The following is a 12,564-nucleotide window of genomic DNA, read 5'->3' on the forward strand; positions in this document are numbered from 1 at the left end:
ATCCACTATTACTCCCTGTCTGTGTGGGGTTTGAGATCCTCAAGATCAACAGTACCAATACTTCAGTATAGAAGGGAATAATGAAAGAAGCTCTGCTCTGCCTTTGGTTACAGAATTTGCACACTTATTTTATGATAGATAATGGGCTCACTTCTGGGAATATGAAGCCATTTAAAGCAGAGTATCTAATGCCCGATTTCTCAAATTCTGCCATTGCCTTAATCCAAGGCTGGTCTATTTGGCAAGTTTTTCTTTCTGTTAGTCTATGCTCTTGGTCATTATAGTGCCTCCCCTCCTCAACCTGATTTAAACTCTGGGGGTGTAAATACATGGTGGCACAGACAGGGGTTAAGAGCTGAAGAGCACAGCAAAGGAAACAGATAATTCATCCCAGAGCTCTGAATCATTCTAGAGGTACCTGCCTCTATTCCCATGGAGGTTCTGCTTTTTTTCTCCCAGCGCGTATCTGTCTAGTGAGGAAGGGGAAGGCAGAGTTTGGCTTTTCCCTATTTCAGAGATCTTCAAGAAAAGGTCATTTGGAAGCCCAGTTTTGGGGAGAGTCTTTGGTATATATTCTTATGTCTCATCACCTCTTGACTGACATATTACTGCCTTTCTCTGTAAGTTTGTTTAAGCCAAGTCTCTACACCCTACCCTGCTCTGCCATTACCTGTTACATATACTAATATAAGATACCCTGGAGCTTCTTACTGACCTTCATGAGTCTTTTGTTCACTGGTGCCACAGATATGAGCCTGGACCCCGACCTCGGCCAAGGTCTTGGTTCCAACACCACCTCTTTAGATCATACCCAGAAGCCACGCTTCAAGAACATTTGTTTCAGAAGGTCCTCCCCTTCTGCCTCCTCCAACCTTTATTCTACCAATCTTGGGAATTTGAAGGTTTGGAACAGTGATACCCCAAGGTCTGGAGCTGCTTCCTGGTTTGAGCACCAGGAAGGTGATTAATTTCAAACATTACATACTGGTAGGAGAGAAAAATTAAGGAGGATGGAGTTTTTGCTCCATGCTTGGTTTGTTTGTTTTTGGAGAACTCCCAAGACTTTGCCTCTGTATTGAAGCATATGTGGATATAAGGACCAGAGCAAGGCATTAAATTGTCCACCCTAACTCCCTTGACCCAGATGTTCAGCGGGGTCCATCATGATCCCAGAGCTGTGGTCTCTTTTTCATAAGATTCACCTCCATCTAAGTAAAACTGACTCCCCAGTCCTTTATTTCTTAAGAGCCCTTTCACTCATCTCTCCATACAATCTCTGCAAGTTATGGAAGGACAGAAAAAGGAAGAGAGAAAGTTCTGGAGGTGTCAATCAAATGTACCCACTTGAAGACTTTCTAAAACATCTTGTTATCCTAATGTGTTTTCTATTAGTCTGCTATGGCAGGTTCCAGGATCACTGGGCCCAGAGATAAAGTCAAGAAAGATTTCCTTTGATGGAGTTTAGATCCCCTTGAATTGATTCTCAAGAGCACAAGGAAAAGATGCATTCTGGCATAGTTATGAACTTATATTTTTGAGGGCATTACATGAAAATACAACTTAGGATGGCCAGTATTTGAAGGCATTACAGGATATAATAAAACATTCAGAGGACATATAGATTCAGAAACATAATCAGAAGAACCAATAGACACACAGAGACATGGGTCACTTTAAGCTTATTCATTTTGATCAAAAACATATTTTATTCAAGATTATCCATGCTGTAGTTTCTGTAATACAGTAGGAGATAAGACCTATAATATCATTAAACTCCTGGAGCACACTGTCTAGAAACTATGAAAGGAGGAAGACAAATGTCATGCAGACAGATACACAGCTGCATTCAATAAAAATAAATAAATGAATGAATAAACAAACAAAGAAACAGTCCATTAAGCTGATCTGGTAAAGATTATTTATGAGGCTGGAAGCTGCTCTAAAGGTCTGGTTTCATGTTTGCTTTTTCCATACTAGTCATTAATCCCAGTAGTTCTGGGAAATTCTTACCTTCCTATGGACAAGAGTAGGTCAGGAGTCAGAGACCACTTTGAATGCCAGCATGACAGAGCCCAGAGACAGGCTCCATCTGTATGCAGGGAAGTGACTAGTCACTGGGTGGCCCCTTGTGTAATCCTAGCATTTCATACTTGATCTTCTATTCATAATAATATCTTTTCAGATTCACTTTGAACCTGTTAGCTGAGGGGCACCTGGGTGGCTCATTCAGTTAAGCAGCTGCCTTCAGGTCATGTCATGGCCTGCCATCAGCTCAGGTCATGATCCCAGGGTCCTGGGATGGAGCCCCACGTTGAGCTCCCTGCTCAGCAGAGAGCCTGCTTCTCCCTCTCCTTCTACCTGCCACTCTGCCTACTTGTGCTCTCTCTCTATTTCTCTGTCAAAAACAAAACAAACAAGAAATGCCTGTTAGCTGAATCATAAGTACCAGTCTTCAGGTGGCCATAGGAAGGTGAACTCCTCTGCATGTCTAGACTATGTACAAAATCAACTTTGGCAGCTATTTGGAGCCAGAAAGGGTCATTTTTTTCTTCTAGTCACCAGCATTGCCTCTCTCCTCTCCCTTTCTCCACACTCACACATATGGTCAACTGTTGGTCGGGGCTGATATTTTTCACATTCCAGGAACCCCCAACTCGCCTTATCTGTGGTGTACTGTCAAGCTGGAGCTTTAATACCACTTTACTATTTGAGAATACAGATCTCTGTTCCCCATACCTGGGACAACTCATCAAGACATTGGTCATCTGGATTAGGTATTATATCTCTGTTGCTATATTTTTTGCATATATTCACATATATGTTTCTAAAAATAATAAGATTTAATAAGTGTGTATCAAACATTTAACTGAATGAATTTAGATACAGTTTCCCTAGGGTTACCATATTGAGCTGATGATAGGGTAAGTCTCATTGTTTCACTTAGTGCAATTTTCTAGAAATAGCAACTATTTCTATATTAGCAAAAAAAAATAGCTGAGTGTTTGGTATTAAGAGTGTCAGCTAGCTATATCAGAGTCAAGACAGGTAGACTGTATGGAAAATCAATGGGCTTTGACTCAAATAGTAAGAGACCCATACTGCAGATCTAAGAATCATATATCAGGTGCTTTGTCTCATTGAATAGCATGAATTACCTGAGAAAAGAGTAAATCAGTTGGACACTTGAGAGAAATGATTAGTGTTATATATATATATAACATAATATATACTTGCATATATATTGTGCCATGCACAATCCAGCAATAAATGTACCACATAAGATTGTGTTCTAAATACCAGAGAGAAGTAGGTTTCCACTGACATGTCTTTCCCTAGTTGATCCTACCAATGAAGCTGTCAGCTTGCTCAAGTTCCCTGAGTTAATCTTGGAGAGCAGTGTGTCAAAGTTATGCTCTAGAATTAGGCAGAGAGAATAAGCGAATTATACCACTCTGGATCTGCTTGGTTTTGATGCTATAGATAACAGGATTCATAAAAGGGGGGAAAAGGAAGTAGACGTAGCTCATTGTGATGTGGACCACACGAGGAGCATGTTTTCCAAATCTATGAATGAATGTCAGACCAACTACAGTGACATAGAAGACCAAGATGCAGCAGATGTGAGAGACACATGTGTTGAGAGCCTTGGCCCTTTCTTCTCCAGAAGCAATGCCCATGACAGTCTTGAGGATCAGAATGTAGGAGAAAAAGATGGTGAGAAAGTCCAACAAGACCATTGCAAATACAACCACAACTGGATAGAGACGATTGAAGGTGATGTCAGCACAGGCTAACTTGATAACATCTTGGTGTAGACAGAAAGCATGAGAAAGTACATGGGATTGACAATAAGGAAACCAGTGAAGGCGAATAATAATTGGCATAATTGATAGACCAGCCCTTATCAATACACCCATCCCAATCTTCATTACCTTGGTGGTGGTAAGGATGGAAGTATATCTCAAGGGGTAGCGAATGGCAATGAAACGGTCGTAGGCCATGGCAAGTAAAACACCAGACTCCACGATAGAAAGAGTATGGATAAAGTAGGCCTGAGAGAAGCAGGCCTGGTGGCCAATATCTCTGTGATTCAACCATAGGACGCCCAGAACTGTGGGCATCGTGGTCAAAGTCACTCCAAGGTCTGTGGCTGCCAACATAGCTAAGAAATAGTACATGGGCTCATGAAGGCTATGATCATCCCTGATAAGAAAGAGAAGGGTTCCATTACCAAGAAGTATGGAGACATAAACCACTAATAATGGGATAGAGATCCACTGGTGTGCCTTCTCCATGCCTGGGAAGCCAGTAAGCAGAAACGGTGAGGCAGTAGTGTTGGGCCACATTGCAGGCCTTGCAAAGAGGAAAATACTCCCTTTGGGTAATGCAGTAGAAACTTCTGTAGAAGTTGCCCCTGAGTGTGCTACCTGTTCATAAGATGTTTACCAGTCTTGACTTCCAGTGATAGCAGGAATAATAATTTAGTCATTCTTTCGAGATTCCTAGGTAATGGGAGAATAGAATGTATTAAGAACTCTATGTATCATTCAGGGTTATTGGACAACATACTGGTGATACAGCAATGTAGACCAATGTAGACAGAGTAGACCTGGTTGATGTCCTTATAAATTATATAATCAATAAAATAAAGACAAAATGAAAGAAGATAAAGGTATATTTGAATAGTGCTGTAATAGTGGTGGGACTTACAGTATGTTTTTCATGGTGCTCCTTATCTTGACTTGGGATCTTGTAGGTAGATGGAAAGGTTCCCTAGAATCTATGAAATCTAAAAGATCAGTAGAAAATTAGTCCTGCGCAATGCTGGAAAAGCAAGTATGAACATCAGATGGGAAAACAAACACAAAGAAAGAAAAATCAGTCAATTAATCAATAAATAAAATAGACTTAGTTGATTTGAGGGAATGAATAATAATCCTTATACTTGGGTGGAAAAAATGAATCTCTAGAGACTTTGGAGAGTCTACAAAAATGATATGAGTTAATTATATGTGTTTATCTCCAAAACATATTTACCTCAAAATCTATATGGTGCCCAGAACCATAATACATTAGTTGTTGGTGTACTGTGGTCTCAAAGAATTCAAAATTTCATTATTGATACAAAAAATGAGCAATAAAAAGGAGATTTTATGATAAGCACTTGAGAGCACTATTTGTTAATTGCACAAATCACCTATTTGGAAATACAAGGAGAGAAATTAGTTATTTTGGCAAGTTCAAGTAGGATATTTTTTAAAAGCTATGGAGTCTGATGACAAAAACAAGACAGCTCTCTGACCTTTAAATTTCAGGTATCACCTGGTATAGGTAGCCAAATTCTGGGAGTAAAGAAAGCATGCATTGGTGGCATCATCCAAAGAAATGAGGGCCATCTTCTATTATGGCTGGTATGGACTGAATATCTCCCATGCTTTGAAAAGAATACCTTTGTGTGGATTAGAGCAGAGATCAATGAGGTAGAAATGAGAGATACAGTAGAACGTATCAATGAAACTAGAAGCTGGGTTTTTGAAAGAATCAATAAGATCGATAAACCATTGGCCACACTAATCCAAAAGAAAAGAGAGAAAGCCCAAATTAATAAAATTATGAATGAAAAGGGAGAGATCACCACTAACACCAAGGAAATAGAAACAATCATCAGAAATTATTACCAACAGTTATATGCCAATAAGCTAAGCAACCTAGATGAAATGGATGCATTCCCGGAAAGCTACAAACTCCCAAAATTGAACCAGGAAGAAATTGACAACCTGAATAGACCAATGTCTAATAATGAGATTGAAGCAGTGATCAAAAACCTCCCCAAAAACAAGAGCCCAGGACCTGACGGATTCCCTGGGGAATTCTACCAAACTTTCAAAGAAGAAATAACCCAATTCTCCTGAAGCTGTTCCAAAAAATTGAAGCAGAAGGAAAACTTCCAGACTCTTTTTATGAAGCCAGCATTACCCTGATCCCCAAACCAGGCAAAGACCCTACCAAAAAGGAGAATTTCAGACCAATATCACTGATGAATATGGATGCAAAGATTCTCAACAAGATCCTAGCAAACAGGATCCAGCAGCACATTAAAAAGATGATCCACCATGACCAGGTGGGATTCATCCCTGGGTTGCAAGGTTGGTTCAACATTTGCAAATCAATCAATGTGATAGAACAAATCAATAAGAGAAGAGAGAAGAACCACATGGTCCTCTCAATTGATGTAGAAAAAGCATTTGACAAAATCCAGCATCCGTTCCTGATGGAAATGCTTCAAAGTATAGGGATGGAGGGAACATTCCTGAACGTCATAAAATCTACCTATGAAAGACCCACAGCAAATATCATCCTCAATGGGAAAAAGCTTGCAGCCTTCCCGTTGAGATCAGGAACACGACAAGGATGCCCACTCTCACCACTCTTGTTCAACATAGTATTAGAAGTCCTAGCAACGGCAATCAGACAACAAAGAGAAATAAAAGGTATCCAAATTGGCAAGGAAGAAGTCAAACTCTCTCTCCTTGCAGATGACATGATTCTTTATATGGAAAACCCCAAAGACTCCACCCCCAAACTACTAGAACTCATACAGCAATTCAGTAACGTGGCAGGATACAAAGTCAATGTACAGAAATCAGTGGCTTTCTTCTACACTAACAATGAAAATACAGAAAGGGAAATTGGAGAATCGATTCCATTTACTAGAGCACCAAGAACCATAAGATACCTGGGAATCAACCTAACCAAAGAGGTAAAGGACCTGTAGTCGAGGAACTACAGAACACTCATGAAAGAAATTGAAGAAGACACAAAAAGATGGAAGACTGTTCCATGCTCTTGGATTGGAAGAATAAACATTGTTAAAATGTCTATACTGCGTAGAGCAATCTATACTTTTAATGCCATTCTGATCAAAATTCCACCGGTATTTTTCAAAGAGCTGGAGCAAATAATCCTAAAATTTGTATGGAATCAGAAGAGACCCTGAATTGCTAAGGAAATGTTGAAAAACAAAAACAAAACTGGCGGCATCACGTTACCCGATTTCAAGCTTTACTACGAAGCTGTGATCACCAAGACAGTGTGGTATTGGCATAAAAACAGACACATAGACCAGTGGAACAGAGAGGAGAGCCCAGATATGGACCCTCAACTCTATGGTGAAATAATCTTCAACAAAACAGGAAAAAATATTCAATGGAAAAAAGACAGTCTCTTCAATAAATGGTGCTGGGAAAACTGGACAGCGATATGTAGAAGAATGAAACTCGACCATTCTCTTACACTGTACACAAAGATAAACTCGAAATGGATAAAAGACCTCAACGTGAGACAGGAATCTATCAGAATCCTAGAGGAGAACATAGGCAGTAACCTCTTCAATATCAGCCACAGCAACTTCTTTCAAGATATGTCTCCAAAGGCCAAGGAAACAAAAGCAAAAATGAACTTTTGGGACTTCATCAAGATCAAAAGCTTCTGCACAGCAAAGGAAACAGTCAACAAAACAAAAAGGCAGCCCACGGAATGGGAGAAGATATTTGCAAATGACAGTACAGACAAAAGGTTGATATCCAGGATCTATAAAGAACTTCTCAAACTCAACACACACAAAACAGATAATCATATCAAAAAATGGGCAGAAGATATGAACAGACACTTCTCTAATGAAGACATACAAATGGCTATCAGACACATGAAAAAATGTTCATCATCACTAGCCATCAGGGAGATTCAAATTAAAACCACATTGAGATACCACCTGACACCAGTTAGAATGGCCAAAATTAGCAAGACAGGAAACAACGTGTGTTGGAGAGGATGTGGAGAAATGGGAACCCTCTTACACTGTTGGTGGGAATGCAAGTTAGTGCAGCCACTTTGGAGAACAGTGTGGAGATTCCTGAAGAAATTAAGAATAGAGCTTCCCTATGACCCTGCAATTGCACTGCTGGGTATTTACCCCAAAGATACAGATGTAGTGAAAAGAAGGGCCATCTGTACCCCAATGTTTATTGCAGCAATGTCTACGGTCGCCAAACTGTGGAAAGATCCAAGATGCCCTTCAACGGATGAATGGATAAGGAAGATGTGGTCCATATACACAATGGAGTATTATGCCTCCATCAGAAAGGACGAATACCCAACTTTTGTAGCAACATGGACGGGACTGGAAGAGATTATGCTGCGCGAAATAAGTCAAGCAGAGAGAGTCAAGTATCATATGGTTTCACTTATTTGTGGAGCATAACAAATAACATGGAGGACATGGGGAGATGGAGAGGAGAGGGAGTTGAGGGAAACTGGAAGGGGAGATGAACCATGAGAGACTATGGACTCTGAAAAACAACCAGAGGGTTTTGAAGGGGCAGGGGTGGGTGGGAGGTTGAGGAACCAGGTGGTGGGTAATAGGGAGGGCACGTACTGCATGGAGCACTGGGTGTGATGCCAAAACAATGAACACTGTTATGCTGTAAACGAACAAACAAACAAAAAAAGAATACCTTTGTGTGAATTTAATATATGAATCTAAGGACATTTTTTTGCCCATGAAAAAAAGGTCTACAAGATTACTGTGCTTTCACCTGCAGAAGAATTTTGTTGAATTCCCTCTCTGCAGCTTTGTAACAATAATGACATTGGGAAAGTCAATTAATCTTGGGGTTTGGTTTCATTATATTTAAATGATACTAGCAATTTCTGCCTTGTTGAGCAATGCTATTGATACAGGTTGTAAGAATGAAATGCGTTGCTAATGGGGAATTGCTTTGCAAGGGGTAAATTTTTCTTCACTTTTGAAGCTTTGTTAATGAGAAGAGCCTCCTTGCTCTCTTCTTGCTGAGCTTCCATTATGTGTCAGGACATTAGAACACTGCATAGGTCTCATCTTTATTTTTCATTTTTGGTAAAACCTTACAATAGCTTATTTCCCCCTTTCCACAGAGTCATATTGGTTATTTGTCCAAGGTTATACATAAAGCAAATGGCAGAAGCCTTTTATGCACTAAGGATTAAAAGACTACAGAATGGTGAAATCTTTGCAGTATTTTGGAGTACAACCAAGGTCACTGCCTCTCTTTTCTGTTTTCATACTGAAAATATGAACATTTTGCTTGATTTACTCAGAGCTACTTTTGTTGGACATGAGATTATCTGTAAATTCTTGTGGTTAAAAATCCTAGACTTTTGCCTTATCCCTGCAGCCACCTGTCATCTCCCAGAGTCTGTTTTAGAGTGGAGCTGGGTTTTCATTAATGAGAAGCTAATTCCCAAAGTCTCAAACCCTGCTGTGTAAGCTGTGGGCTCAGAGCAGACAACCCAGAGATCCTGCTCAGACTTTTATCTTTTACCAGTTCCCTCACCTTCCCTTATATTCTTTTCCTGACACTTCCTCTAATCAGCCTCCATTAAAAAAAAAATCTCCTAACCTTTGTCTATTATCCTTCTTTTCTGGATAGTTCAAAGTTATAAGCCATTATTCTGTTTGTTCTATTTGCAGGGCTTCCCATGGCTCCATTCTCAATACATAGTTTTTAGGAGAATGTCTTGCACATAATTTGTGTTCTTTTCTAGTCACTGAATGATTGGTTTGCCAACATATACAAATTGATTTTCTGACTATCTTACATGCCTGATTTTGAGCAGGTTCTCAAATCATCAGAGCACATAGATTGATTGGTACTCAGTTGCTGACTGATTCTGAATACATAGTTGTATGTCCCCAGCACATGGAAACATTGTGAGGGCTGTTATAAGGGATATGGAGAGAAAAACTACTCTATCGTCAGTTCAGGGAGTTGAATGCCTATTGCAGTCTGTGTGTTTTCCCAGGTGCTGAAGATACACAGCTGTTCAAATAGCTGTCCCTAATCTAAAGGTACACACATGGGCCAAGCTCCATCCAAGATTGATTTTGACTTGGTCTATTAGTCCTGGATGAGAGTGACTATTCTCCAGAAAGTGTTTGAACCTTTGATAATTACAGAGCTACCCCTTCTCACTCTTTTGGGAGAGATTCTATTCTTGTCACTTATCTGGGCTTCTAGAGGAAAAGACCATGCAGGAAATCACAAGGTTAGAATGGATATCAGAGAGACTGGAGGTGGAAACATGGGGAGAGGCAAGAATTAGAGATGTACAATCCATTCCCGAGTCTACACCCATCATCTGGTTTGTTCCCATAAGTCTTCTTTGCTTCACAGGTTCCAGAATCTGTCCTTGGCCTTATTTTATACATCTGAGGAGGTAATCCTTAAAGAAGCCAAGTTTTAGAGATTTTGGAAAGACTTAAAGACCCATGACGATTCTCCACATCCTTGGCAGAGGATGCTATCATGTTCTCTTGCCCAAAAATCAGCTCCCTATTTCCTGCCATCTTTACCCTGATATCTGCAGTGAGCCTCACCGACCTGAATTTTGTTTCTCTTTCGTTCTTCATTCCACAGGCATGAATCTGGAGTCCTTAGCCTTATGAAGAACTCCGTTATGATGACATTTTTTTCAGTCTGCACAAAATCTTGGCAGGTAAGAACATTTATTTCAGAAACTCATTTCTGGAGTCCATTCTGGATTTTGGGCACTCATTGCCTCTTCCTTTCTGTATCCCTCCATCCCATTTGTCCCTCCTTTCATCTTTTTTAAAATGTATTTGAATGCTTGACTTTGGAGATCTGGGACTTTGAACAGCAGTCCCCAAGGTCTCTGTCTCTGTAGGAAAAAAAAAAAAAGGTTTAAGTAAAAGCTCTGTTGCTAGGAGAGTGATTAGTTGTTTATATCTATCAGCATATGGAAGGAAAAGTAGCCTAGCTAAGAATGTGGACTGAAACAGAGTTCTTGAGAACTCCCTACTCATCTACGGGTACTCCTAATCCTTATCCCTAAAATGAGGAATGTGTGCAAATTATCACTTTGCTAAAGAGTTCTCCCCAACCCATTATCTTTCCCCTAGTCTCGAAGTCTGGCTGAAGCCAATGGACACTGTCTCACAGAAGGGAGCTCCCCAGTCCAGTCCCTGATTTCCTCTTTTCCCACTGTCTCGTCCTCCATTTCCATGTTCTTCTTAAGAAGACAGAGCAAGGAGGGCAGTCACCGCATAATTTTGTTAGCAGATATTCATGATATTAATGTATTCCCTACAGTCACTCTCTACCCAGAACATTTTACATTCTTGTGGAGCAATGAATCTTATACTTTCACAGATGGTCGAGACTCCTGATAACTGAGTATTACCTGTCACTGGGTGGGTTCTCCAGAAATAGATATGAAGATTAAGTTTGCGGTGAAAGTCATTTACTAGAGGTTAGACTTTTGAAAGAAAGAAGGAAACAGAACTTGGCTAGGGAAGAACTCAAACTTAGATAAAGGTGGACAAAGCCTCAGCCAACACAGCAGAAAGCTGTGGAGCAGCTTTTTATTACCCAACAGTATTACCACTTGTTGGAGTTGAAAAGATCAGAATTTTTTTTAAATAAAAATTTATTTATTAATTCACTCATTAATGGGGGAGAATGGAGAGATCTCTCATGAAGTAGAATTCCAAGTCATTTAAATTCTCTGCCCTCAAGGAGTTAGGCAGTCAAGTTGTACACAGTGATTACCTTCCAGAGAACACAATTATACAGTTTTAGGGACCAGGATAGTCCCACTAAGGTAATTAATTTTAAGGTGAAATTGAAGTAGAAACTGGAATTAGCAAAGAAAAACAGGAATGAAATGGGAAGGCAACTCTTCTCCCATCCAAGTACTAACCAGGACCGACCCTGCTTAGCTTCTCTTAGATCAGACCGAGATCGGGCACCTTCAGGGTGGTATGGCCGTAGATGGAAGGCAACTCTTCTGACAGAGACGATTATGAAAAGACCAGAATTTTTAAGACCTCTTTTCACCTAAGAGGGAAGGTTATGACCTTGATCTATAGCACCCTGCAGCCGAGAGAGACCCTGCAGAAGCTGAGTTTGAGGCTGTCTGTTGACCACACTCCCAGAGCTGGGCAGCAAGTCTTTCCTTGAAGGGGAATCTGGCCTTCAGATCAACAGGTTTAGAATAATTTCCTTATTGATACCCTGTATTTGGAGTCTATTTTGCAAAAATTTTCAGATTTATGTCTTCTAATCTAATCACTGTTCCCACCACTCCCACTAACTGACTGATAGATAGTTGGAGAATATTATGCAGATATTAAAGGAGTATCTCCAGGGTTTCACTAGCTCCCATCAGCACAGGTGGTTTCCTAAGTTCTAGGGGAACATACACTTAAGTGTTTCAATACAAGTTCAATAAGCAGACAAATAAAACACACCTTATATTTTAAAGGTCTTTGTTTTCTTAAATTTTTATTCTGAAATAAATATAGATTCATAAATTGCAAAAATATATATAGGGACATCCTATTGATCTTTCATTCAGTTTTTTCCAGTGGTAACATCTAGCATTACTACAGTACGATTTGAAAACCAGCAAATTGACATTGGTGAATCCACAGAGATGACTTAAATATCATCAGTTTTACATGCACTCATTTGTATGTGGCTAGCTTAATGCAACTGCATCACGTGC

General features: G+C 39.9%; 1 protein-coding gene across 1 annotated transcript; it reads right to left on the reverse strand.

The window, feature by feature from the left end:
* Positions 1-3,407: 3,407 nt before the first annotated feature.
* LOC123949384 (olfactory receptor 51B6) lies at positions 3,408-4,346 on the reverse strand. Its single transcript, XM_046016802.1, has one exon. It carries the CDS (start codon positions 4,344-4,346, stop codon positions 3,408-3,410), a length of 939 nt encoding a protein of 312 aa, XP_045872758.1.
* Positions 4,347-12,564: the final 8,218 nt, after the last annotated feature.

The sequence above is a fragment of the Meles meles genome, chromosome 8, assembly GCF_922984935.1.
Source record: "Meles meles chromosome 8, mMelMel3.1 paternal haplotype, whole genome shotgun sequence".
Taxonomy (NCBI): Eukaryota; Metazoa; Chordata; class Mammalia; order Carnivora; family Mustelidae; genus Meles; species Meles meles.